At 49.8% G+C, this 25,591-nt stretch overlaps 10 protein-coding genes across 11 annotated transcripts; 5 read left to right on the forward strand and 5 right to left on the reverse strand.

Annotated features, from left to right (window-relative positions):
- The first annotated feature begins 1,109 nt into the window (after window positions 1-1,109).
- Window positions 1,110-3,595, forward strand: PV09_05947 (uncharacterized protein). The gene is made up of 4 exons (XM_016359518.1): window positions 1,110-1,904; window positions 2,027-2,277; window positions 2,332-2,415; window positions 2,469-3,595. The coding sequence occupies exons 1-4, from the start codon at window positions 1,386-1,388 to the stop codon at window positions 3,376-3,378; spliced, it is 1,764 nt and encodes a 587-aa protein (XP_016212767.1). The 5' UTR covers window positions 1,110-1,385; the 3' UTR covers window positions 3,379-3,595.
- Window positions 3,596-3,851: 256 nt separating this feature from the next.
- Window positions 3,852-7,664, reverse strand: PV09_05948. 2 transcript variants are annotated; one of them, XM_016359520.1, is made up of 5 exons: window positions 7,549-7,664; window positions 6,933-7,248; window positions 5,822-6,816; window positions 5,395-5,770; window positions 3,852-5,338 (listed from the first exon to the last, which is right to left on the reverse strand). In XM_016359520.1, exons 3-5 carry the CDS (start codon window positions 6,699-6,701, stop codon window positions 4,501-4,503), a joined length of 2,094 nt encoding a protein of 697 aa, XP_016212769.1. In that variant the 5' UTR covers window positions 6,702-6,816; window positions 6,933-7,248; window positions 7,549-7,664; the 3' UTR covers window positions 3,852-4,500. The 2 variants fall into 2 exon arrangements, with proteins under 2 accessions (XP_016212769.1, XP_016212768.1); XM_016359519.1 differs by having other exon boundaries at window positions 5,822-7,248.
- A 126-nt stretch (window positions 7,665-7,790) lies between these two features.
- PV09_05949 (uncharacterized protein) lies at window positions 7,791-10,534 on the forward strand. The gene has a single exon (XM_016359521.1). It carries the CDS (start codon window positions 9,100-9,102, stop codon window positions 10,297-10,299), a length of 1,200 nt encoding a protein of 399 aa, XP_016212770.1. The 5' UTR covers window positions 7,791-9,099; the 3' UTR covers window positions 10,300-10,534.
- PV09_05950 (uncharacterized protein) lies at window positions 10,454-10,970 on the reverse strand (the record flags this gene model as incomplete). Its single annotated transcript, XM_016359522.1, has 3 exons — window positions 10,454-10,518; window positions 10,573-10,716; window positions 10,919-10,970. The coding sequence occupies 3 exons, from the start codon at window positions 10,968-10,970 to the stop codon at window positions 10,454-10,456; spliced, it is 261 nt and encodes an 86-aa protein (XP_016212771.1).
- Window positions 10,971-11,098: 128 nt separating this feature from the next.
- PV09_05951 (uncharacterized protein) lies at window positions 11,099-12,688 on the forward strand. The gene has a single exon (XM_016359523.1). It carries the CDS (start codon window positions 11,290-11,292, stop codon window positions 12,226-12,228), a length of 939 nt encoding a protein of 312 aa, XP_016212772.1. The 5' UTR covers window positions 11,099-11,289; the 3' UTR covers window positions 12,229-12,688.
- Window positions 12,689-12,802: 114 nt separating this feature from the next.
- Window positions 12,803-14,397, reverse strand: PV09_05952 (uncharacterized protein; the record flags this gene model as incomplete). The annotated part of the gene is made up of 2 exons (XM_016359524.1): window positions 12,803-14,221; window positions 14,272-14,397. The coding sequence occupies 2 exons, from the start codon at window positions 14,395-14,397 to the stop codon at window positions 12,803-12,805; spliced, it is 1,545 nt and encodes a 514-aa protein (XP_016212773.1).
- A 3,184-nt stretch (window positions 14,398-17,581) lies between these two features.
- On the forward strand, window positions 17,582-18,876 carry PV09_05953 (eukaryotic translation initiation factor 3 subunit K). Its single transcript, XM_016359525.1, has 2 exons — window positions 17,582-17,854; window positions 18,048-18,876. The coding sequence occupies exons 1-2, from the start codon at window positions 17,685-17,687 to the stop codon at window positions 18,616-18,618; spliced, it is 741 nt and encodes a 246-aa protein (XP_016212774.1). The 5' UTR covers window positions 17,582-17,684; the 3' UTR covers window positions 18,619-18,876.
- Window positions 18,877-19,293: 417 nt separating this feature from the next.
- Window positions 19,294-20,788, reverse strand: PV09_05954 (uncharacterized protein). Its single transcript, XM_016359526.1, has 2 exons — window positions 20,602-20,788; window positions 19,294-20,533 (listed from the first exon to the last, which is right to left on the reverse strand). The coding sequence occupies exons 1-2, from the start codon at window positions 20,722-20,724 to the stop codon at window positions 19,400-19,402; spliced, it is 1,257 nt and encodes a 418-aa protein (XP_016212775.1). The 5' UTR covers window positions 20,725-20,788; the 3' UTR covers window positions 19,294-19,399.
- Window positions 20,789-21,320: 532 nt separating this feature from the next.
- On the forward strand, window positions 21,321-24,218 carry PV09_05955 (uncharacterized protein). Its single transcript, XM_016359527.1, has 4 exons — window positions 21,321-21,567; window positions 21,613-21,705; window positions 21,754-23,101; window positions 23,159-24,218. The coding sequence occupies exons 1-4, from the start codon at window positions 21,543-21,545 to the stop codon at window positions 23,811-23,813; spliced, it is 2,121 nt and encodes a 706-aa protein (XP_016212776.1). The 5' UTR covers window positions 21,321-21,542; the 3' UTR covers window positions 23,814-24,218.
- A 34-nt stretch (window positions 24,219-24,252) lies between these two features.
- PV09_05956 (uncharacterized protein) lies at window positions 24,253-25,064 on the reverse strand (the record flags this gene model as incomplete). The annotated part of the gene is made up of 4 exons (XM_016359528.1): window positions 24,253-24,746; window positions 24,814-24,856; window positions 24,910-24,922; window positions 24,982-25,064. The coding sequence occupies 4 exons, from the start codon at window positions 25,062-25,064 to the stop codon at window positions 24,253-24,255; spliced, it is 633 nt and encodes a 210-aa protein (XP_016212777.1).
- Between the last annotated feature and the right edge of the window lie 527 nt (window positions 25,065-25,591).

Raw genomic sequence — 25,591 nt, forward strand, 5'->3', positions numbered from 1 at the left:
CAATGTTTCTTACATCGCACGGCGCATCCAAATTTTGCATGCTATTCGAGCGAGGCACTACAAGATCGATTATCAAGATGACCTCGTGGAGAGGCCGCCGCCAGAGTCGCAGCTCCTTACACTGAGTCTTGCCATTTTCTTTGCGGGGCGAGAGTGGACTGGCCTCTGGCCCCACATGAAGAACTGGTCAATCGCAGTCCAACCTTCTACGCCGTTCCTGCAGGTCGGTCTCTATGTCGTCTCAGGTATATTATGCTCCTTCAGAGCCATCTCCAGTCGATGAACTATTGCGAATCCACACTGCGATATTGCACCGCGCTGTTCGCTGCATTCGACTCTGACACAACGCTCCAGCGGCTTGCTTGCATCTCCAATAGGCAATTCTGCCAGCAAACCCGAAGACGAGGGGAAATGGCCCTGGCGTCCACATCTCTCTGCCAAGCGTCGTATCACTGCTCGCCTCTCGAGTCATGATAGCTGCATTGGCTCCGGATCCTTGTCCACGGGGGGGCTTTCTTCCAGAGCAAGGCACCTTACCTTCGGTGCTACTAGGTGCATGCGATTGTTTTACATTTTCAGGGAGTACCGGTACGACGGGAAGTATCGACAATTGCAAGCAGCGTATCAATTTTCTTGTGTCGACGATGGAAGAGCTGTCGAAGCGATGCTTGGCTTACTCCGTTGATCTCTCTCGCTATTGCGAACTTTCTAGTCGTCCGGCGAGCCGTACCGAAGCGCCGAACGAGCTGTTAGTGAAATCGGGGGGATGGGTCAGTGCTGTCATCCTAAGCCATCGCGCATGCTCCCTGGTCACTTTGGTCAAATCTCCACCCTACGGCGTAAAATCTGCATCATGTAAGTTGATGTTCAGTGCCAGAATCGGATCTTTACCGCAAGCAGGCAGGTGATGAAGACATTTGCGAAGCGCAAGATTCTTGATAAGACTCTATGATTAGCGCGCGGGGAAGTGGTTTATACCTGCAAGGCCTTTGTCGTGAACTCGTCATCCAAAGCGTTCCTGCAGATCCGTCGTGACCAAGGCTTGTTCAAGTGCCAGCTTTAGACAGGGTTCTAGACATTAGGTCCTGTTCAACGGAGTACTCCGTAAGGAGTAATAGGAACGTGCCCGCATCTTCTATGATGCGCAAAATAAGTACTCCTTGTTCCACCACTGCCATTCTCGATAGATCCCATTTTCAACTTTTCAGTTCCTTCGGTGAGATGATGTGGATGAACAGCGTTGAGTTGTCGTTTGTCACATGAGTGGAATTCACGATCGAACTTGAGACTCAGATCTTCAAGTTTCGTGCGTTTGCCGATTCTTTTGGACGGACTGGAAACTACCGCTGCTCGCCAATCGCCTCTTCGTTCGCTGAAACGTCACCATGGGTAGCGAATCTGGTATCACTGCTTCCACGAAGGCAGAACCACGTCTCGATGCGGCCGCCGTATTCTACGTTTCTTTCGGCCTGGCATGGACCATCATACTTTTTGGTGCTATGTTTTATCTATGGAGGAAACGACACCTGCCCTCCCTTGCCATCCGTGGCCTTCCCCTCACCTTTGCTTCTGTCATCTGCCTTCATCTCTACTGGATGCTGGTGCAAGTGTGCATTGTGATCGGTCCCATCGAGCCAGAAGTTGGCGAGTATTGGGTCATGGGCACATGGCTTCCGTGGGGGATCTCACTCTTCTACGCCGCGAATGCGCAACTGCTTCATGTTGCCAAAGTGCAGAAGCGGTTTGCACATAATCAGAACGTTAGCGAGAGCACCATCATGGAAGAAAGCACGAATAAATCACAGAGGTCCAAATCATGGTGGAGGACACGCTATCAGCGATTCATGCAAAAGAGCTACGCTTCTCGCGTGTGGATACTGACATCCATCGCAATGATTGTCCAAGTACGTCCCAATTCATTCTTCCATGTCCTTCGTGAACCTGCTGCATTTGACTCAACATTCTCTTGGTCGTTTTTGAAGCCTGATAAGCCATTGACATGCTTACTTACGACTTTCCGTGACAGTTTCTCCTCACTCTACTGATGTACCTGATTTCCCGCAAGTATCACGCCAGCTGGGGAATTCCTGGTACCGAAGTCCACGGAACAGCGATGGAACGGAAGGTTGAGCAAGGCCGAGGTTGGGAATGGTGGCCTGGCGTAGCCGTGCAAGTCTTTTGGTCATGGGTTGTTGCACCCGTCGTGCTTTGGCGTTCGCGTCATATCCGTGACACGCACGGATGGCGTCTCCAGACGATTGCATGCTGTGTGTCAGGGTAAGAATCGTCTTCGAGCGAAAGCGGGAGATACCCAAAACTCACCGATCTCAGTATGCCTGCGACGCCGATGTGGTTGATTGCCCTCAATGTACCAGGTATGGAGCCATGCAACCACTATTTCATTCCTCCCCAATGGTAAGCGAGTCCTTCACGCCGGCATCTTGGTCACCTGAGCTTAACGTTGTTAGGATTGCACTCTCTATCTGGTTCATTGAGATTTTCACCGTCTTCGTGCCGGTATGGGAAGTGAAGAAGCACCAAGGGTTACAGGAAGAGACGCTCGATGCAATCGCGCAATGGGAGTCCAAAGGTCAAAAGAACGTCTCTCTATCCGAGTTCTCGGGCTCCACTGACGTGGTGTCTCCCATGTCAGACAGCTTCAAGAAGGCGCCTTCCTGCGAAATAGCCTTGGACGATCTCTTCCGCAAGTCCAACGAGAGCTCGCCGGAGAGCCTGTACACGATGACGGCGCTGAACCGCACGCTCGCCCATGACCCAGAGCCACTCCGCATCTTCTCTGCCCTTCGTGACTTCTCGGGAGAAAACATCGCCTTTCTCACCTCCGTCGCTTCGTGGGATGCGTTGTGGTCCTCTCACCCTTCTGTCGGGTCTTCAAACTCCGGTAATGGGGCCGTCATAGCCGATGACCTCTTCCGCCGGACCATGTTTAAGCACGCCGTCTGCATATACGCGCGCTTCGTCAGCCAAGCTCACGCCGACGTTCCGGTCAACATTGTCGGCGGCCACCGTGAGCGCTTGGATCAAGTGTTTGGCCCCGCTGCGCAGGTGCTGTTCGGTGAGGGCAGAGGCGAAAGCTACAGCGACATGCCGTTCGAGTATTTGTTCGGCTCTCCGGCAGAGAAACAGGCGGTTCACGTAAGTTCAAAGGTCAACGACGTGGTAGCACAACGTGTGCAGTGGTGGGGTGACATCCCCGACGAGTTTGACGCCAACGTGTTTCGCGATGCCGAGCGCAGCGTAAAGTACCTCGTCCTTACCAACACGTGGCCTAAGTATGTAAAGGAGATGATAGAGCTACGCCGCAAAGAGTCAAAGCCGATCAGACAGCAGAGGCGAGGTTGGTGGTTTAGGAGATGATGCCTTGTAACTCTTGCGCGCCTCATACGATTCAGAAGCGCCGTTCTGATGCTTTGCTATTGCACCAACAAGTTCGCAGTTTCTCCCACTTTGCGATGCGTGATATTCTAGGTTTACATCGGTGCATATGCAGATGATGACAATATACCCCAGTATGCTAGGTCTGAATGAGGTTCATACAATTTCATTACAGCAGGACTGCCTGAAGCATGTCTAATAATCGTGCTTCTTCTTCTTCTTCTTCTTCTTCTTCTTCTTCTTCTCCTTCTTCTTCTTCTTCTTTTTTTTTTTTTTTTTTTGCCTGCGATCGAACGTCTTCATCATTGCTACGGCTGTCACTGTTGTCGTGCATCTTCTTCCCATTCTCCTTCTTCTTCTTCTTTTTTTTTTTTTTTTTTTTTTGCCCAATATCTAGACTCGCAGAACGGAAACGTCGTAATAGAGGAAGAACGAGAAGGAAGCGAAAACGACCATCAGTGAGGAAGATAATTTCAAGTGAGCGTATCTCGATCCCACCAGCTGGAGAGAATTAGGTCTGCCGCAGGCCTCAAGTGCTTCGTTGACATTGCCCGCAAACAAATGTAGGCGCTGCTGCTCCCAGGGGAGGATCGTGACGTCTCACCGAAGAAAGACTAGCTACCCGACGTATTCTGTACACACAAGTCCCCTTCATCCACCCCTCCCACAATCGCAAGCAAAAACCTCGCAAATTCCTGAACAGACAAGACGCTTACGCACACAGACCAGCAAACTCCAACCAAAATATGACAAGGTCCAGACATAAACGCGCGTGTGCATGCATGCAAATATGGTTGATGGATACCTTTCCTCCCAGTTTTCCCCCTCCATTTTCCCATCTGGTTCCCAAAGGCTCGGGCCACAAGGGGAAGGCGCGCCTTTGCTCATAACGCAGTAAATCCAACGTTGGTCATCGCAAAAAGAAAACAAGCCAGCAGTAGTCGTGGAAGGAAGAAAAAAAATAGGATGTTTTGGCATGCATCGTAAATAAATCAACGCCGTTTGTTTCAAATCGACTTTGCCCAAACCCAGCCACCGCCGTCCATGATCCACACTAAGAGAAAAGCTTCAGTTGATAAGATTGAGTGTGCAAGACGAGAGAGATCAATTCCGCCTATTCTCCTTCTGCGGTCCAAAGTCGACCTCCGTGATTTTCCTCTCTTTCCTTGGCGCCTTCGCTTTGAACTCGGATTGCAGGAGCAAATGGTCGCTTGGGAAATGAAGATTCGGGAATCCGGGAACGCGCTTGAGATATTCAGGATCAACCTCACCAAGCAGGCCTGTGCACGAGAGACTCGATGTTGAGTACAGAATATAGTCCAAAACACCAGTATAACCGGGGGTGTAGTTAGTAAAGGGCAGCTCGCCGATGTTTCCGTAGCTGGATTTCAGGCCGAACGCATGCCGTACGCCATCTTTGGTAATGTTCCCGTACTTGTAGGTGCCCAGATCTCGGTGATTACCAGCTAGCGAGCCAGTTGTGAGCATTTCATACACTCCAGATCGCGGAGTCGAATTGAAGTCGCCGCATACGACGATCGGAATATCCGTTCCATGTTCGTACGTCATTGATGGCACGGGGTTTTGAATCTCCTCTTCCACTGGCTCCTCGCCCTCCTTGTCCCCATTCGCATATCGGAACCGGATCTTATCCTTATCTGGGGTAGGTGGCCACTTTGCATACTTCTCCGCGAGCTTCTGTGTCTCTTCCATTAGGATGGCTGCCTGTACGACCTTGACGTCCCGGTAATTTTGGTCCCAGTACAAGTGCGTGTTGACGACGATGAGTCGGGATCCAGTGCTACGATTCTCTAGGAAGGTGACTACGCCGATGTTATCTCGAATCATCACGCGGTTGAAGAGGTCGTGTTCGCCCTTCATGTCCGCCCGATTGATGCTGACGTTGGCGAATTCGATCACCTGCTTATCAAGGATAATGAACCTAAAATCCGTTAATGCGCGCAAAGAAAATTTGTCTCCCGTTTAAAAAAAACGCACCTGCTGTTCTTGACGAACGTCGCGCAGCCATCGACTCCCTTGCCTTGCTCTGTTGACATCGTCTTAGTTTTACTTCGTGGCCAGTACACGCCTTTGTAGTCGCTCCGCGCAAGCATCTCCCTGAACAGGTTGTTATAATTGTCGACGTCCAATTCTTGCAAGCATACGATGTCTGCATCTCGAGATCGGATCTCCTGCAATATAAGTTCTTTCCGATAGTCCCAGTCGAGGACTTGTGATGGTGAATAACCAAACTGCTGTGGTGTTGCCGCGATTTTGCACAGTATATTGAACGAGATTACTTGGAACTTCTCGTCCGGTGAAGAGTCTGTATCGTCCAGAACGATCCAATCTCTTGGACGTGGTGGATCAGGACCTTGGAAAAGGGTCAGCAGTGAGCAATGACATGATCAAGCTTGACGCTTACCTGGTGCTGACTCCCGTAGTTGCCGGATAAGTGCTTGTGGGCCCTCTTCCACAATTACAGAGAGCTGCCCCTCATTCAGCGGATTCCCGTCGATTGCGAGCATGTCCAGAGCAAACAGATTGCCAAGCTCATAGGGAATGACCGTGATCTTATTGTCGACGAGCAGAAGCACCCTCAGATTGACGAGCATACCCATCTCAGGTGGGAGGGTGCTGATCTGATTGAGCGATAGGTCCAGGTGGGACAGATTCCTCAAGTGTCCAATTTCTGGAGGAATTACTTGCAGGCGGTTATTGTTGAGGTAAAGCTTTGTAAGAAATGGGTAGTAATCGAACAGCTGTAAGCTTATGCATCGTAAATTTGAGCCACCCATGTCGATCTCCGTCCATATCGACTGCTCCATTTCGTCGTCTGACCAGTCACCCGCTGTCCGATAGCGCTCTTCCTTTTTCTCATTTGTATCTTTGGCGCCACCTGTACTAGTGCCGGGGAGTACAGTCTTCGATGCTGAAGAGGCATTCCGTGCATGAGGGTGGGCATGAGTCAGGCTTCGAATCTCTGCTGCGATTTCTATCTGTTTCTTCCAGTGCTCTGTCTGGCTAACAGGCGCGGTACTATAAGCGTTGCTCTGCGCGCCGTTCTGTAAGTGAGAGGTCCCAAAATGAGCAGATGCTCCACCGGACTGATTGTGTTGGTGGCTGATGAAATTTCCTTGGTGTGCACCGTGTCCTCCATCCTGACCCGTTTGCGCGTGCTGGTTGTGTTGATGTGGGTTATGGTGTGAATATTTGTTCAGGTTGAGCTGATTCCCGAAGCGCTGGTGCCCAGCGCCGTTCATCATGCCATGCGAGTTGAGGCCCGCATGGCCCTGCGCGTACATGCTGTATGGGTGATTTGAAGGCGACCTTGCCCGTGGTGACCGTGAGGGTGAGGTTGTATCGGACGGAAAGCCGCGTCTGTGGTTTTGTGGTGCGGGCGACGTGGGTCGCTGTGAACTATGTCTCGTGTTATTGAATTGGGAGTAGTATTGCTGGCCACTCGCTTGTGTGAAGCGATATTGACCATCTGCCATCAAAGGCAGTTCCTGGTCGGTGCGGTAGGTGTCGCGTACTTAGGCAATGATAGTTCTTGCTTTGCTTCCGGGAGAGAGTGAGGTAGTCGATGGAAGAAGTAGAGGTCGGGATAGCGTTTTCCGTCGTCGCCACATTGATCGCAGTGATTGTCATTCAGGACGACCGTGTAGAGGTTGTACACGACCACACCCAGGCGAAGGGTAGCTTCTCGAGCTAGTGCCGTTCGCAAGTGAAGAAGATTGGTTATGAAACGTGGCGTGCGCTGTGATATTGGCTGCGAGGTCGAAGCTCAATCAGACCGTGGTATCATGCTGTGGTTACGGAATGGCAGTAAATGAATAGTTCGGAGAGAATCTAGAGAGATAGCATCGATGTTAGCATGCGTCAACTTCGGTTACAAACGGTGAAACTGAGATCAAAGAGCGAGAGCGCGGAGAGGGTCAGAAGTTGGTAGGATAGCTGTCGCGGCCGTAATTGACGATTGAGGCGAAAGACCAGGGAATGGATGTTTGTGTGTGTGAACAGCTATGAGCTTCTTCTTCTGCCAGTGCTCTGCTTTCCGGGGAACTCGTTGACGTCTCGAGCAAGGAAGGCGTGGTTGTGAATGTGGGATGGCGGGCGGCGGGCGTACGAGAAAAGGCGGGGACAACGTACTGAAGGGATGCGGTCTCACTCAGTGCAAAGCGCGGTTTTAGTCGTCGCGACAGCGTGAAGCAAGATGCGGTCGAGTATGGTAGGTCGTGTCAACGATGAAGGGCGCGAAGTCTGCTGGTCTCTACAGGTCGAGGCCGATGGAGACTGGAGAGGATCCTTGGCAAAGAGCGGATCCTGTCACGTGTCCTCTGTCGTGCAACCAACTCGTCGCGACGCTGCGCGCTGAACACTCACGTCCAGCACTTCCAGTGTCGGGATTTCATCTTCGAAAGGCGTTTGGCGACATTGGTCTTTTCTACTTCACGCATTCTGGCCTCTGCGGCAGCCTCAAGTCTTGCTGGCGACTCCTGAATGCCGCTCAAAATGATCAGTTTTGCTGATCCATCACATTGCGCTCTGAAGGCCTAACGCGCGACGACGCGTCTGGCCTTTCCCAGTGGTGCTACAACTCGTACTTCTCTTAGTACTTCTGTTGCTACTACTACTGTTGCTGCCGCTGTTGCTTCTGGAGCTGCTGCTGGAGCTGTTGGCGCCACCGCCTCCTTGGAGCATCGTATCTTGACGTAGAGGCTGAGGCTTAACTCTACCAAGTGCTCATCATGTGCCCCATCGCAGCTGATGGTTTGGCACCAGGCCAATCATTGCTTATCCTGCGATCGGGCAGTACCGTATTTTGTCCAGGACTGTGCTTGGGGCGGGCATTCTCGTTCCAGAGCCTCCATGGTTGAGTTCAAGCGATGGAGCTCGCGTTCAGGCGCAACAACGAGCTGCACCCAAGCAGACAATGCACATGCAATTTCATCATCGCCTCCGTTGTTTGCAGCTAGTTTCATCTACTGCGCTTGTGTACAAGCGACTATGATGGGCAGAGTTTCGGGCCCCAGAGCCACGCACACAAGCTCGTTGTGCGAACTCGCCGCCACGGCGCACAAACGATGGGACTGAAGAACAACCACCTTCTGGGGCCACGAAAAAGAAGATCACTCTGTTAATTTCCGTTGCGCAAGAGCAGCGCCTCAATTTAGCGACGGCTCGCTTCAAAATATACGGAGCACCCACGACCATGTTGAAACAAAGCTGCCATATCGTTAACCGGGTCGTTGTCCCCTGGGCCCGCCAATCCCATGCAACGCTAATCACTAGGAAACCCAATCTACCGGATACAAGAGAAAGACCTGCAGAGAAAGACTTGCAGAAATGCAGCGTGGGACGCAGATGCAACTCTGACCTCTGTCCTTCGTGCATCTCTTCTGCTGCTGCCCTCCCGCCGCACTTTCGACGTTAAATTCTCAACGCCCTCTGGCCTTTTTCCCTGCCAGAATCACGCCATGGAATCGAGGGGCTGAACCTGCCCAGACACCGCATCACTGGTCAGATCTTAAAGTCAAAAAGACTTTAAAACAACGGGCATCGCCCGATTAGCTCCCGCTTGGGCGGTCTGAACAGGCTATCTTTAGTACGGGGTCGTTTTTGGAGCAAAAGAATAAAGACCCCAGATCTGCTCCGTCATTGTGGGCCGCAACGCCGGACACCAACAATGCCCAACGCAGTATGGACGGCAGCGCTGCACACAGAGGCAAGGCCGCCTCTGTTTCCAGCTCATCCACACAATCGATCAGAGTCACGTCCGACAACAACAACATCATCATCAACACCAAGCCGTCGAATGCGGTAACGCCATTCGTATTCCATCATGGGCGTAGGTATCTACGAGAGCCTAGCTACAATGAATACCCCCTGCCTTGCGACGGACCCGAAATACACCGTCAAAACCTGCAAACCCTGCTAGCCGTCAGGGCCTTTGGCAAGTCACTGTGCAGTCCATTTGTGGAGAAGAAACCCCCGCAACGCGTGCTGGATATCGCATGCGGGAGCGGATACTGGTCGAGTCTTTGTCATGACTATCTTGCTGAATTAGGATGTCTAAATGTTGAGTTCGTCGGGTTGGACATCGCGAACATTGCTCCCGACCTCAAGCAACAAGGCGTCAATTGGAAGTTTGTGCAACACGACATCAGGAAGGTCCCGCTACCCTTCGAAGAGGAGGAGTTTGACCTGGTTCTCATGAAGGACCTGAGTCTTGTGCTGCCACTAGGTCCTCAACAAGAGCGCCTCTTTGACGATGCTATTCGCGTCCTGCGTTCGGGTGGAGTCCTAGAGATATGGGACACAGACTACCTCGTGCGCACGTTGTTACCTCACCCACCAGCACCACTCAGCAAACGGGCCGAAGAGCACGAACACGCCATTCGCACCGCTACCTTTCTCATTTCTCCCGCGACACCCTTCGCGAAAACGCAAAACAAGTACCTCACAGACAGCAATAGCTGGATCCAAGATGCGCTCGACGCGCGCAAATTATCCCCCACTCCATGTGGTAGAATGCAGCCTATGCTGCTCCAAGAGCCGGACACACTAGAGGACATCGGCTTCCGTCGTGTGGCAATCCCATTCGGCGAATTAAAATGGGAGAGGGACAACGCAGCAAAGCGTGGTAAAAGCCGCGCATCTCTTGCGGATGCAGTCCCGTCTTCTCTGACGCCTGAACAGGCAGATCTCAGGGCCTCAGCCTTGCTAAGTACAGTCATGTTTATCGAGAGTATGGAACCATTCCTGCGGAAAGTTAGTGGGAAAAATGCGGAGGAGTGGACACGGTGGTGGAATTGGATGATGACGGATTTGTACGAGGATGGCGGTGCCAACAACGGCGACTGCATCGAGATTGGCGCTTTTTGGGCCAGAAAAATATGACACGAACATACTCTGTCTAGAATGCATTGTGCATTCTAACGCGCATCCTCAACATGACAGCGAAGTAACGATGCTGCAGCTAGACAGCTTGGAAAACGATGGTCAAACCCGATCGTATCGTTGTCGCAGTGAACGATAACGTTTGAGATAGTATCTAGAAGAGTAAGCCTGAGGTTGCTGAAGGCGAGCATAATTTCTGAACACACAATGCTTCAATTTCTGTGCTTTGATGTCAGTCGATCTAGATCCTGCCCTTGTCTTTTTTATACAAACCTTTTTTTACAAATTCAGCTCTTTCAATGGCCTTCTTGATCTGCTCGTCATCTCTAAGGCCAGCCTGGCTCATGAATGCGTTATGCAGTCTCGGACGAGCATAGTGGTAGCCGAGAGGATAGTCTCGGATCAAGTACAGAAGCTCTGTTTTTTCAGTCAGAATTCTGATTTGAAACCCTGGGTCAATTTGGGAATGATTCAAAGCTAGATGCAATGGAAGTCATGCAAGTACAAGGTGTGACGTCGTAGCTTCTCAACGTGCAACGTTCACGCCGAAGTCGAAATAGTGAGGTCTGGTATCACCACATTGCCTGTGGCCCTGGACGGCTAAATGCGGAGCATGTACCTTTGTATATTTTGATCACCTGTGTCCGAAGTTCTTGATTTGGAGGCGACATGGCTCGATGGCGTTTAGCTGTTAAACTTTTGTAAAATGTGTTGGTGATGTACAACGAAAGGTTGTTCGGCGGCGAGCAGCGGACTCCTCACCCAAGTTCTGCTGCGCGCTCAGCCAGGTAAGTAGGTACGATTGCGCGACGCACACTTTTTTTAAACCCCGGCTCGCTGGATATAGTCAGAAGGACTCGGGGAGAACAAATATTGGATTCTTTTCCTGCTCGCTACCTCATTCGATGAAGAAGATGCAGATGCATCGTTCAGAACTCGGCAGGGTTCGAATTGCATCATATCAAGTTCACCGAAAGGAGCTAGCTTTGAATGGTGGCTCGCTATCCCGAAACTCCGCACAGCTCTCTCCTCCAGCACCGTCGATTGCATGTGCTCACGATGCCTCCTCCTCACTTGACGCCGAGTCTCATAGCTGCTCAGTCTCGCTTTATCTCGGAGTCCAAAGCCCGCATAGGCAAGTGCGTGACGTTTGGCTGCTCCACCTCCAAACAGCTTGCCGAACTCTCTTTCGTGCTCCGACAAGTTACTTGGAATTGGAGACGCTACGTCGTGGGAAGAGAAGGCTATATCACAAACAAGGACGATGTAGGGCTGTTCAGGCAGAAGGTTGCATGGGGAGATCACGATCAAATGGGCCATGTGAACAACGTACGGTATAACTTCTGGGCGGAGACGGCACGGATCAATTGGGCAAGGAACATAGCGCTGCGCGCAGACCCGGCCCATAGAAAACAGTGGGAGGAGCTATGGACGCCGCGGGGCATTGGCCTTATACTTCGGAGCATAAAGACGGACTATAAGTTCCCATTGCGTTATCCCGATCGCATCACGGTATGCCATAAGCTCATGAAGCAACCGACGGAAGGCATGGACGCGCTTCACCTGGAAGCCGTTGTTCTGTCGGAGACGCACCAGAGGGTTGCAGCTCGAATTACGGAGGACATCGTGGTGTACGATTATCGGACGGGAAAGAAGACGCCGTTGCCATCGTTCATGGTCGAGACGCTGTCACAGCTTTGGTCGCAGCAGGAGAGGACAATCGAGGCCGCTATGAGTGATATTTACGGTTTGCAGAGGTTGATCAAGAAGATTGAGAAACAGACCTGGGACCGACATGACGCAGTAGAGGATCTTGGATCAGCAATGGGTAGCCCGGAGGCACTAAACGAAAATACGCAGGGCAAGGATGTGACGCCTGACGTTGGGTCAAGTTTCGGCGCAGGAACTGAAGAGCGTGGACAGATGTGAACGTCTGTTGGCCAAAGCTTACTGGAGTTCGAAATCTCAGAGCCCACCAGATGAGACTTGAAGCGCCACACTGTGATCGATCTTCTGGCGGCCATAATCACGTTTGTGCGATGCGAGACATCGATTGCAGCATAACCTTTTGGAAGTATTCTCTCTAGGGATACATCTCTTGCTAAAAACGAAATGGAAATTCCGTGATACATTAATGAGCACTGCACAAGCTCCGCATCCCGAAATTTCCCTTCATCAGCTGCGTTCTAAACGAGCCCTAATGGTCAATAAGCCAGTTGGGCAATGGGCGGATGATGGGCGCCTATGCTGAAGAACCACAACGTAAGCGTAGGGTGGTACTACACCTGTTACATGGCACGAAGCTTCACATCTGTACTAGGCAAGCAAAGTTTTGGCGATGCAACAAGTTGGGTACGTAAAGATAAAAATTTATTTCTGCAAATCTCCATGAAAAACTTTTGCGAAGGCGTCAAGCGCCTGTTATATGCTCAAGGCATCCGCTCTGTGGTATCTCATAAAATCACAACAAATTATTTAGCACCAAGTCTATGTCAAAGAGTGCTTAATGACCTCCAAGCTGACCCTTGGGAATAGGTCGAATCCAGGCAGTGGCGAGGTTGAGACCAATGCAAATAGCGCCAATAATCCAAAACGCTTTGGGGAAATCCTGCGTGCCCTTAGGAGTGAGGTTGTAGCGGAAAACTATGGCGAAGATAATTCCGCCAAAATTGCCACACGCACCCGTGAATCCGGACACAACACCATTGGCAAATGGGTGAACGTGTGGGACGTAGGCGAAGTTCAGGCCGTTGGCGCCCTCGAGGAAGAAAGCCATGCCAGCCATCAATCCGAACATAGTGCTGGTGTCCTTGGAGTCAATCTTGCCGATGATAATCAAGAAGACGCCGGTAAGGGTGACATATGTGTGTAGCAAGACTCGCTTTGCCCAAACGCTCTTAGTCTTGGCGTAGGCTAAGTCAGCAACGACACCACCCAGTGGCCGGAAGACGACGTTGAGAAGGCCAAACATGGCAGCCCAGTTTCCCTGATCCTGGAGCGAAAGTTTCGGGAAGTTCTTCTTGTAGTAGCTGCCGAGGATGCTGTTGATCGCAAGTTCAGCTCCAAATGAGCAGAAGTAACAAGCGCCAGTGACAAGGCACTGAAGAGAGAAAACGACGCTGAAGACTTCCCGAACCGTTGGTTTCTGAATGACCTCGCCCTTGGCTGCTTCAATCATTTGCTCAGCACCAATATGGGCCTCGTTATCAGCATAGTGCTTATCTTCCTCAGCACCGACCTTGGCCTCCTTGTCAGAACCGGCCTCTGTGTTGGAGTCACGATGAGCAGAGATCTCGCCCGGGACAGGAACAATGCTGCCGCTAACGCTGTGAGAGCGAAGGTTGGCCTCAGCAGCTTCCTCACGCTCAGACCATTTTCCGGTCGGGCAGTCTTCGCAAAGAACGACAAGAAGGATGGCTGTGACCACGATAAGAATGCCAGGCACAATGAAAGACACACGCCACGCGACATGTCGAGACAACCCATCACCGACCAGACTGTTGAAGACAGCAGGCATGACGAAATAGGTAATTCCTCCACCAGCATTACCGAAGCCACCAGTCAGCGCGTTGGCAGTGCCCACAACATTCTTGTCAAAAAAGCCGGTAGACCAGACTTGGCAGGGCACGAAGCTACCACCAAGTATACCGATAAAGAAGCGCAAGGCCATCAATCCAGCTGCGTTGTATACGGCACCAGCGAGGAAAGTCGGAACAGCACCAGCGAGCAAGCAGGCTGCGAACGTATAGCGAGGGCCGATCTTATCGCACATTGGGCCTGCAACGAGACGAACCAGTAGAGTTGCAGTCAGTGCGATAATATTTGAGTTGGCAATTTGGTACGGTTTCAGCTTCAGATCCGCGGCAATGACGTCGGACAGAAGTGGTGGAAAAGCGTACCATGACCAAAATGCGATCATGAACTAGGGAATTGTCAAAATCTCCATCTTTAATTTCCGGGTGGAATTCATACCCCGAACCAGGAGAAGAAGAACACTCGACCATACTTATCGATCGGGTTGAGCCCAGGAATTGACCTAGCCTTCTTGTTGATGGGGTTCACCTGTGGAGCCCGCCATAGTATCGTGATGTCAAACATTTTGGTTTAGTAAGAACGAGATCTTACCCTACGGCAGAGGGATCTCTCGCGGCGTGATAAGAATGGGTTTTTTATAAAAATAAAAGACGTTTCAAGTAAGAGACTCTTTCTTCTTCTCCAAGTAGTGGTCGATGGGAGTAATGATCGTGGATAGAATCGGTCATCTTTGAAAGCTATATACTTGACCAGCTCCTTCACTGATATTCGAATTCAGCTTCTCCGGAACTGTTGTCGAGCGTCTCAAATGGACAAATCCGCGGTAGATCGCTAGCGTCGATCGGTCTCTGGGGCATCTGCAACGGCTGCGTCTAGACGCGCCACGGATAACTTCCCACGCTAGATACCCAATTGCTGTTTCGAGATTGCGGAAGATGCCCAGCAGCCGCAGAGACGGAGAGATAAGGCTGCATTCGTTGGCGAATAAAATCACTTCGATCACGGTTCAGGATTGGCAGGCTTGTTTACGATTCAAGATTTCAATGAGCGGGTTTTGATTTCATAGAAACATCTCGGACACCAAATTTCTCTTTATCAGGGCAGACTTTGCCAGGAATCAACTTTTAAGACATAGTCTCACTATGTGAAGTCCGAGCGATGGTCATTGGCGATAAAAGGCAGATGTAAGATTTGCTAGTCGTGCTTTTTACGGTTGTTATCGGAGGCCACAAACCCAAACGGTGGGTCCGAGCCCACCTCAACCACCACACCCCTTATCTTTGTGCGCCTGCGCAGCCTCGAGGGCGTGGATTTCACCATATTTAATCGAGATGTCACCTTCTCCGCGGGACCTTTTACGAATTCTATCGCGTTTCATTTCTTTGATCTCTGATTCTTCTAGATTAGATCATGGATCGACAAGAGTGTAACGGCTGTGTCCAGAATCAAATCCTAATTTTTGAACAAGGAACACTGACAAGAGATGTAAACACTATTGGAGCAAGCAGATATATACCTGCTGATTCCTTTAAAGTTCTGAATCTGGTCTCTTGCTGTGAAAGAAATGATTTACTGCCCAGCGTCACGATGAAGGTTTCTTGAAAAGAGTTCTGTTTTAGGACTAGCGTTCAGGTACCAGCAAGGGTCTTATCAGCAACGAGATATTCCAATCAGAGACGTATTTTCTTTTGCTGAGCATCTCCGACAGACGTCACCAGCAAAAGAAAGTCAAGAAAGCATCTGGGCTGACGAAAGCCTGGAGTAAAAGCAGAAAGGATTTAAAGTGGTGTTTCTGGGGGTAAAAAGGAGGAATACGACTTTCTGGGCCACTCAACATGCTGCACGTCTTATCATTCCTAGACCTACTCAACTCTTGGTATCACCGTAGATGAGACAATCTTGCAATTCTAAATTGCAAGATAAAGATTACTTTTGCTTTAAATTGCACATGTCGCGGTTTGCTATGATTTGCAGTATTTGAGAGGTGATGAGCCAGCCAATTTCTCGAGCGTTCCAGTGAATCACCAAGGATTCTTTTACAGCCGTAAGACTACCATCTAGCAGAGCTATAGGTTGTCTAGAACAAACAAATAAAAGGAAAAAGTTACAGCGATAGTACCACAAGCAGCGCCTAGACGTTAGCATTCCAGAACAAGATCATCAGCAGGTGGATGCGACTCTGCTGGCACACAATTTTGCCCACAAGAAAATTAACAAGCAGGCCGGAGGAGGCTCAAAATAACACTGCATCTCCGGTCTTACACAGTGCTGTAACTACCCCCACTCTAGACTCAAGTGGATACTCAAGCTGGCGAAAAACCATGCTAGATGTGGTATCGAGGTAGCCGCGCATTCGTCTCATGCATTATGCGTGATCGGTCATCATTCTCCCTCGTTTTCTCTCCTTAGGGAGACTTTGGCGTCCACTTTCCACGTGAAAGACTGGGCTTTCTCAGCGCGTCGTGCTGAAGTACTGTGCAATAGCACGTTGCGATGTCTTAGGCCTGCTCTGGTACGATGCAGCAAGTGATAGGTTTTCATCCTCGGAAATATCATTCGCAGCTCTTCGACGAGCCTTTCTATTCCAAAAAAAAGGTAAAGTCCGACCTAAGTGTCTTGGCACGAGTGCGGTTATACATTTCCTCGTAACACATGCTCGGATCAGCTGCACGAGCTTTGTGTAGATCTTGAGTAGTACGCCTATGCAGAATACCGATTTGGATTTTTAGTCGATATACCATTCGCTGGGGTCAATAAGCGGTCACAGCAGTACCAGGATCTGTACCAAGGTGATAAGTGTTCGAAAACGGAAGGCTTTGGCCACATCACAAGACTCGGAAGCAGAAAGTACTCGTGGCCCAAAGCTGCACATGTCCCTATAGAATCTTTTCGTACATCTCCAAAGGGAGAATGTCTTTGTGAAATGATGACGGTGTGATAACAAGTACTCCGTAATATACTACTTCCTTTCTGCGCCATCGGAGTTCCAAAGGTTGGTCCGGTTACATCCCTAGGCTTCCAAATTGGCCCCTAATCTGGTCAGGTTTGTGTGGATTTCATGTTCAGTGTTCAAGCTTTGGAAAAGTTCAAATGCTTCTTGCTTTTTTGGATTCCTGGCGATTGTCCTCGTTATACAGACGTTAAGATGTCTTTTTCTCTCACAACTCGCATCCAAGTTGGCTCTGTCAATGGCTTTGCTGACTTGCCACCTAAGATTCACGTCATGGTATAGGAAAATAAATTGTCTCTATCCATCCATATTCAACTGAGTCCGTTTCTGGTCAGCGTGAGGATTTCGAATGACAAGAGCAAGATGAATATATACTTATCGATTCCATGGACGGATTCCTGGATTATCATCCAAGTGGGGCCCAAAATAGCGAGAAATTTTGAAAAAAAAAAAAAAAAAAAAAAAAAAAAAAAAAAAAAGGCTTCAACATATTAAGAGCTTAGATAGTCTGAGTCGATGGATATAAATCTTGAGATGTCAGGTGTCCAGAAATCCTGTTCGGCAAGTTGGTAATACTTTTGCTGGTTGTTACCTTGCAGAAACATAGACTCATCAACTGCGAGATTCAAACTTGATATCCCAATTATGTGTTTAAAGTTCGTCTCATAATACATGGAATGAATTGCTCCTGTAGTTGTAAGATCACACGCACCCACCCTAGACACAATTCTTTCCGCATTCTATGTACGAATCGTACAGCGAGAAAATTCACACCTAAGGCCGAGATGTGGCAGTGTGCACCAGCCACATCAAGATTCACCCTTCGCACAAATACTCCATAACTACCTAGAGATTTATCACAGATATACCACGAGCCTTGCCCAGATCCGTCTTCTACAACATGGGCGTAGTCTTCGATTCTGCCGTTGATCGGCCAGAGCACATCGAGAATATTCTGAACGGACTCGACCGGTACAATCCAGAGACGACCGAAATATTTTCCAAATATGTTATGGATCAATGCGAAAATCAGACATACGACTGCTACGCGAATCTGGCACTGTTGAAACTGTGCGTTTAATCCCTCGGCTATTCCTTTCGCATCTCGTTCGTTTGTGATGAACAATTCTTTACCACAACGTTTCCTATTACCTGATGGGAACAACCCAGTGAAGACTCTAATTAGCTCTATCTGACAAGCCTGTCCCTCCGCACGACCTTTCCCACAGTCTGTACGAGATGGTTGCTAAGAACTTTGCGCTAGTTATCAATTCAACCCGCATCTCACTCGCGAAGAGACAATAACCAACATCCTCGTCAAGGCTCTCACGGTCTTCCCCTCGCCAGATTTCAGCCTCTGTCTATCGCTCCTACCGCCCCACACACTCAGCCCGACAGCGAAGACTTCACATTCAACCCCAGCTGCTGGCGATGCACCGCTGTCCGAAATGGTGCAGAAGCTGAACGTACTTAACAACTACCTTTCGTCAGCTGATTACTCAAACTTCTGGTCAACACTTGACAGCGACGACCTCTACGCTGACTTGGTTGCTGATGTCGTTGGCTTTGAGGAGCTCATGAGGATACAGATTGCCGTCGAGGTTGGTAAATGTGTGCGTGAGATTCAGAGAAATGTGCTCGAAGATTGGTTGAATCTCAAAGGCAGTGAATTTGATAATTTTATGAGCAAAGTTTGCGGGTGGGAGGTGAATGGTGCTACTGTCAAGGTGCCACTCAACAAGGAAAATGAGGCTAAAGGTACTGTCGTGAGGGAGAACGTGAAGTTCGATCAGTTCTCAAGACTAATTAGGAGGGCCTATGAACAACCCGCATAAAAATTGAATTAGAAACGATAAAATGCGTTCATGATATTCATGAGAACGAAACTCGCGGCGTCAATTATGTCCGCATGTTAGGAGCTTAAGGCGGCTATTGTGGTCAACTAGGAGACAAGCTTTAGCAACTGATGCCAAGGTAATGATACCTCTGACCGTCCAGATGAACGGCCTCCAGATAGCTTCTAGATTTCGAGTTATGTGCAGCAACACATGCACATGATGATGAATAATTTTGTGTTAATATCTTTTCCTTGATTTCTATTACTTTTCTTCCTTTTCGTCTGCTGTTGTACAATCACAGAAAAATATGTTCAACCTGGCTAAGATGCTGAATTATTCAACAAGGTCGTAAGTATCTTAACGTTTCCATCAAAAGTCGGCACCTTCGAAATCTGTCCACAACACCAGAAAGTTTTGGCCTGTACTGCTCCAGGTAAAGTTTCAAGCCGTCAATCATCAGTACATTGCGGCGGCAATTTTCATGAAGATTTTGACACAGTCGTGCACTCTCAAATTCAGGAGAATGGGTAGATAACGGGAGTGAAGTGAACGGTTTTCAAAGAATAGTTGCGAATGCATAGCTCTACTAGGCTTGAAGTAAAGAAAAGTGGATGAACTTTGTAGGAGCGAGACACAATGGAATAGACGTGAAAAGAGAATATGGAACAAGCATTTCCAGTGAGAAACGAGCGTCTTATGCGTCACACCGTGTACAAGGTCATACTTGGTACGAGTCTTGTCGTTATAGCTAAGCAGCTGAACATCCAACCAGAAGGTATCACCGTGTCTTCGCAGCTAGCTCTTCCCATTGAACGCCAACCCACTCTTCTACGTAACCTATAGCTCCGTCGGGTGTTCCTGCTGGAACGCAGTCCTTCGAACATACAGCCAAGATAATGGTCAACCAATCCATACCGTCTAAACCGTCTTCGTCCGCCTCCAACTCGGTGATCGCGTGCGGGGTGAGCTGTAACTCGAATACTCTCTCCTCGCCACAAGTCGTGCAGCGTGGTATTCCGCTCCCCTGCTTTGCGGTGCCAACTTTTGAAAGGCCACTACTTTTGTGATCTGGCGCTAGACGCTTGCCGACTGTGTCTGTGACGCTAGCTAGCAACGGCTGTCCGTTAAACTCGTACCGTAGCACCTGCTCGGGATTTTGAGCAAGTCTGTCAGCAAACTTTTGAAACGTCTTGTCCATGGTCGACTCGAAGAGTTGCTTGTCTTCCGCCGCGCCGTCGGATGATGACGTACCGCCCATCTCAGTGTCCTCTAGGGTTTGCGTAGGGCGAGGAATGTCTATATCTTTCGGCTTATCCAGCGTTTCATAGTCCGCATCCAAGTGATAAGCTGGGTACGCAGGAGGAAAAGATGAATCCGCTGGCCAAGGTTCTGGCGGACCAAATGGCTGCACCGGTTTGAAGGACGGGTCCAGCGACGTTTGAGACTCCGATATTTTGGCTTTTGATGCGAACGTTTCCGAAAGATCATGCGACGCGGGCTTCTGAGCAGGCTGAGCTGCCAGCCCTGAAGTGCTGGCAAATGGGTTCGATGCGCCACTAGACGAGAACGGATTGCTGGAAAATGGGTTACCACCGCTCCCCCCCGCACTTGAAGTTCCGCCAAAGAGCTGGTTTCCAAGGTTCACTTCGGGTTTCACTTCAGCGGCATGCAACGGCGTCGCAGACGGCTTTGGTTGCGATTTCAAGATTCTGCTCGCTCGGAAACCTCTGATGCTGCCCTCCTTTCGACGACATGTTTTTCTACGGCATCCAAACAGGTACAATCTTCGCTCGTGACCGGCCAGCTTGTCAGGCAGATCTCCATTGATCTGAAGCAACAAGTTCATGAAACTGTTGCAGACTTTGCATCGCGCAAGTCCTGCAGAGGGGGCCGTTTTTCCATCCAACCAAGTCTATCTCATGTCAAAATCTCTTCGATATCAAAGGAATATCGGAGGAGCAAAAAAAAAAAAAAACTTACTGGACGACCACCGAGTTGACTGAAGGAATCATCTGTGGGCTCCTTTGAAGCGTAGCCAAGAAGCGTCGTTGTCTCAGTATAATCGTCAGGCTCGCCCGAAGAATCTGATTCGTAATCCGCCATGTTTCCCAGATGTTTTAAAAATAATTATCTTTTACGACGAAAGACGTTCTCCATATGATCAATCAGAACGCCGCCGCACAAAATTGACGGTGATGCCCAAAAAGCCGTTAGCTTCGTACAATTTGTAACGGTACCCCTGTTGCAATCTTCTCCCACTACGGTGAACCATCCAATCGTCAAAAAGCAGTAGCCAACTACATACATTATGGCTTGCGTACATCATGAAGCAAAATAATTGAAAGGTGAAGCCCAAACGAAAGAGCGAGATATTTGATTACTCCTAACATTATACATATCGTATCTCAGGAATTTTCTGTAGCTTGACTGTTTTCGCAGCTTGCTTTATCACTCTAGTTCTGTAAGTAGTGCTCAATGATAGAGATCTAATCAACGGCTTAGAATGTATACTAATAGCATTATAGGTAAAAGAGAAATAGAAAATTAATTTCATATAAAGTAGTATGCGAAGCTGATTTTTATCTTATTATCATCTGTCCTTGGCCTTCAGACTGATATCAAATAATTTTTTCTAATTTTTTTCTGCCTTTTTAAATAGCACGATATTATCTCACTCTCTATTCCTTACTTGCTTTATCATTTGGTAAGATTTGGTACAAACTCCACTCCGTTACTCACTTTTCGTTCACATTTTTCTCTGTTCTTTGAGATCTTTGCGATTTTGACTAGATACCCGTCCTGTCGACCACTCAGTGCGCAACTTCTTTTTCACCAAAGCACCTGGCCCATCAGTTTACTCGTTATCGACCCACCCGATCTTTGGTCGCTATCGCGTCACGTCTCAAGGCTCTTTTACCAGGATGGCTATGAGGGGCGAAGATCAAGGTATGTAGCCTTAAACGTCGAAACACATCCGTTGACGACTTTCAGCCGCCAAGACATGTCAGGTAGCTTCACCGGAGCAATACCATAGTCCAACTCGAGAGGCCACACGATATGAGCAGGTTGATGAGGTCGATGACAGTAAGTGATCTGAGCAATGAATTTCGTTCGGCGCTGATCATTCCAAAGGTCCGCCTCACGAAGTTATCAGTCTCCTGGAGGATACCGACAACGAAATCTATCAGCCTGCGAAGACCCACCTCAGTAACTTCATTGACCTATCGTTCGCTGAAGATTGTGAAGGCAAGGATCCAAAACAAGCTAGTCGGCCTGTAGATGTGGAGTCAAACCAAGAACAGAGTCACAGACGCCATCGAATGGAATCATGGTCAGAACTGACTTCCTTCGTATATTGCGACAATCGACTTCGCCGTGGGGCCACCGTAGAGCTCACACGCTCCGACGGCTTAGACGAGCGACCTCAATTTCTCCTGATCGCACGAGTGCTCCGAGATCCTGACAGCGAGGAGGTCGGTTTGAGCGGCTGGCCGTTACGCCGGAAGATCGGCATCAGCTATTTCCCTCAGAGGATAAACGAGGTGTTCCTTGATATCCAGACGGTAAACGCCGATCGAAGATCGTACTATGAGCAGGGCTTGATACACGTTCCTGTCGACGAGGTGTTCCGTTTACGATATCTGCACGTCACTCACGAAGGGTGGCCGAAGTTCAGCTGCATAACGAGGCAAGCAAGTGATCCCTGCTGCAGACTATCCATGAAAGATGAGCGGAGGAGGGAGTGGAGGCAACAGATAGAGAGTGTTGAAGACCTCGTTTGTCGCAGCGTGATCATCAGAAGATATGCTACACCTGCTGACCAGAGAAAGAATCGGATGGAAGAAACCGAACTGCGCAATCTCTTCGAAGGCGAGAGCCCATTGACGCCACCATCCCAATGGAACCTCAAACGCCATCTTGGCAGAGACTCTAAAGATGTCAAAAGCCATCCTCAGCTAAACGTGCCTTTGGGTAGACCAATGTATACGTACGGCTCGACATTTGCTGGCATGGGTGGTGATTCTGAGGCTGCTCGTCGAGTGGGCTTCCGAATCAAAGCCGCTGTTGACAAATGGTTGAAGGCCTGTATTGCCTTCGAGCTTAATCATCCGGAGACGAACATGTACAACATCGACGTGTATCAATTCGGCAACTTGGAAGACGGAGCGATAGAGCAGATGGACGTGTGGCACTTCAGTCCGCCATGCAATTTCTTCTCACCTTGCCACACCGTCGAGGGCAAGAACGATGGAAGCTACATCGCGGCTTTGTACTGCGTGGAGAGTCTGTTGAGAAAGCTCAAACCCAGACTCTTCACCCTCGAACAGACCTCTGGACTCCTCACCCACCATGGCGTGATATTCGCGTCCTTGGTAAACATGATCGTCTCCGCCGGCTACAACTTGCGTTGGACGATTGCTCGTTTCCATCATTACGGACTCCCGTCGACCCGGCCTCGCCTCATCATCTTCGCAGCGCGGTACGTAACGGGAACCACACGTTTTCTTTTGTGCTTGAAGCTCACGTGGAACAACAGGATCGGTGAACCGCTGCCAGAATTTCCAAAACCAACGCATGGCCCAGAGCCTGGTTTGAAGCCTTTCAATCACATCTGGGACGCCGTCTCGCGAGTTCCACCCGATGCTGACGACCACCTCGACACGGTGACGAACTACGCCCATCCTAAAATGCCTTACGACCCTAGGACGACGTTTTCTCCTTGTATAACGACCAGTGGGCCGCAGAAGGGCGGGGAGACCATGGGCTACTTCACCGGCGAGCGACCGTTCACAATCCGCGAGCTCCTCGTCCTGAACGGATTCGAACACACGTATCGGATCCCGGAGGGAATGTCTCGCACGGACATGATGACCATGATTGGCAACGCAGTCCCGCCTATCGCCTGGGAGGCTTTCATTGGCCAAGTCTACACGACGATGAAAAGCTTCGACTCGGGCGTGATCAATGAGGCGGGCTTACTCGTGTTGACACCATGCGAGACTGCGTCGAGCGCACCCGGTGATCATTTCTCAGAATCTCGCCGAACAATCCTGTCAACTCGCCCTGCGTTTCCTCCGACCTGGAACGCAGAAACCATCAATCTGACGGATGATGTCGAAGAAGACCGCCGCGAGGACGAAGTCGTGCTTGCGCCACGAAAGGTTATAATCATTGACCTCACTGATGACTAGCATCATCAGCATATATAGTTGGAAGCCCCATGGAACTGAAAACAAAACTATCGGACATTTCTTCCATGCGTCCGAAGGCGTGGATCGCGTCATATATGTACAACTTGAGGCGTTGTGAATTCTTGATTGCACGATATCTGCAACAAGGATGCGCGTCTTGTGTAGGGTAAGTCGAAGTCGCATTCACACAGCCAGTCATCTTCGTGTAGATCGTCTAGCCGCGGTGCTATCGACATGGTGGCTTTGCATTTGATTGCAACATGGATGAGAAAGGAGGTCGTGACAAACACGGAAGCCTAAAAGCATCAAGCAGTTTGAGCTTGGTGGAAATTTGCTAGTAAATCAAAGCAGCGTCTGTACGTAGGCATAAATCATGGAATCATGCTTCGAAGCAATGAAAGCTAGTCTCTCTTGACTCACGGAATGAGATGATGGTCGTTTAGATTTCGATTCCAAAATCCTCCTTGAGCTCTTCCCACTCCTCTTTTGGCACCATGTCGCTCACAAGGTCCCACATATCTCTCACGATCTTCTCTCTAGCCACGCGGCATTTCTCCAGCATCTTCAATTCAGCGTCTACTCGAGCCCTCTCCTCCCTGCTGACTGGCTTTGCATTTCCGCTCCGCAATGCCGCCAGTCGCCCCTCGATATCGGTCTTTTCCGCTTCCATTTCGGCAATCTGCGCCTGCAGATCCGCGTTCGAAAGGCTGGAGTTAAGCTGTGCCAGCTCGGCACGAAGGGACCTGATCTGGACGACGAGCGCTTCGGTCTCGTCGCGCGTTTTCTGGATCTGCGCGTCCATCTCCGCCAGCTCCTCCGGCGTGGTCGAATCCTCTGGATCCTGGATTGCGTGGTAGACGCTCTGCTTGCCCGAGAAGCGGCCGACGATCTTCTTCGCCTCGTGCAGCTTGGTCAGGATCTTCTGAGCGTTGTCTGAGACGGTCAACAGGCAGAAGAATGTTCGCGCGCGCACGCACCGGATCGAAGTTTCAGTACTCACTTTTCGTGACTTGGTTGTGCAAGTTGGCCGAGATGTCCGTTGCCTGGATGCCGATAAGTTTGACCGAGCATATCAGCGACAAAGCCGTACACGCACAGAGTACGGACGGCTGCGACGCGGAAAGAGTTAATCGACCACCCATGCATGCTATCGTGCAGGAACCCTCACTTCTGTTGCTTGAGATACTTGAGAACGAGATCCTCCTGCGCGCTGGCAGACAGCTTCTCAACTTTTTCCTTCTTTGACGGCATGGCGTTGAGCGTGGACGAGGACAATCGGTCAAATATGTACGACTCCTGAAGGACTGGCTGTGGAACGAAAAACAGTAGGTGGACGTGGAAACTTTGGATTGGCAAACCCGCCCCTGGGAGTGCAGGCAGACGCAGCATGAGGAGAAATTGCAAGCTCAGCAGCAACGAGGGACGCTCCTGCCACCGGTTAATCGAACTTGGAAAGAGCACCCAAGAGCGAAAGCAAGAAAGAAATCGCAAGGGGGAACATGGAAATGGCGGTTGAAATCAAACAATTCTTTCAGCTCGTGATTGGGAAACAAAAATGCCCACTCTCCACGGCTCGCACGATTAAAAAAACGACATACCGATAAATGACATGACTTCTTCATCTCCCTGACAAAAACCTGTTCTCAGAATCTCACTCTTCTATTCCGTCTCGCATGACCAGAAGTGCAGAAGGAAACTGATACAAAAATGGCTGACGACTCCAAGCGCTATGTTTAACCAAAACCCTTTCGTGCATTTTCTTTTTGTTTTAAAGACCG

The sequence above is a fragment of the Verruconis gallopava genome (genome assembly GCF_000836295.1).
Source record: "Verruconis gallopava strain CBS 43764 unplaced genomic scaffold supercont1.19, whole genome shotgun sequence".
Taxonomy (NCBI): Eukaryota; Fungi; Ascomycota; class Dothideomycetes; order Venturiales; family Sympoventuriaceae; genus Verruconis; species Verruconis gallopava.

Bases quoted from the DNA above. Each gene is read 5' to 3' on its own strand.
- PV09_05947 (XM_016359518.1), top strand. From the start codon at position 1,386: ATGGGTAGCGAATCTGGTATCACTGCTTCCACGAAGGCAGAACCACGT. The intron at 2,278-2,331 runs GTAAGAATCGTC...CACCGATCTCAG, and splicing joins ATTGCATGCTGTGTGTCAGG to TATGCCTGCGACGCCGATGT. The intron at 2,416-2,468 runs GTAAGCGAGTCC...TAACGTTGTTAG, and splicing joins TATTTCATTCCTCCCCAATG to GATTGCACTCTCTATCTGGT.
- PV09_05948 (XM_016359519.1), bottom strand. From the start codon at position 6,893: ATGGCAGATGGTCAATATCGCTTCACACAAGCGAGTGGCCAGCAATAC. The intron at 5,771-5,821 runs GTAAGCGTCAAG...CCCTTTTCCAAG, and splicing joins ACTACGGGAGTCAGCACCAG to GTCCTGATCCACCACGTCCA. The intron at 5,339-5,394 runs GTGCGTTTTTTT...AACGGATTTTAG, and splicing joins ACGTTCGTCAAGAACAGCAG to GTTCATTATCCTTGATAAGC.
- PV09_05949 (XM_016359521.1), top strand. From the start codon at position 9,100: ATGGACGGCAGCGCTGCACACAGAGGCAAGGCCGCCTCTGTTTCCAGC.
- PV09_05951 (XM_016359523.1), top strand. From the start codon at position 11,290: ATGGTGGCTCGCTATCCCGAAACTCCGCACAGCTCTCTCCTCCAGCAC.
- PV09_05953 (XM_016359525.1), top strand. From the start codon at position 17,685: ATGGGCGTAGTCTTCGATTCTGCCGTTGATCGGCCAGAGCACATCGAG. The intron at 17,855-18,047 runs GTGCGTTTAATC...ACTTTGCGCTAG, and splicing joins AATCTGGCACTGTTGAAACT to TTATCAATTCAACCCGCATC.
- PV09_05954 (XM_016359526.1), bottom strand. From the start codon at position 20,724: ATGGCGGATTACGAATCAGATTCTTCGGGCGAGCCTGACGATTATACT. The intron at 20,534-20,601 runs GTAAGTTTTTTT...GACATGAGATAG, and splicing joins GTCAACTCGGTGGTCGTCCA to ACTTGGTTGGATGGAAAAAC.
- PV09_05955 (XM_016359527.1), top strand. From the start codon at position 21,543: ATGGCTATGAGGGGCGAAGATCAAG. The intron at 21,568-21,612 runs GTATGTAGCCTT...GACGACTTTCAG, and splicing joins TATGAGGGGCGAAGATCAAG to CCGCCAAGACATGTCAGGTA. The intron at 23,102-23,158 runs GTACGTAACGGG...GTGGAACAACAG, and splicing joins CTCATCATCTTCGCAGCGCG to GATCGGTGAACCGCTGCCAG.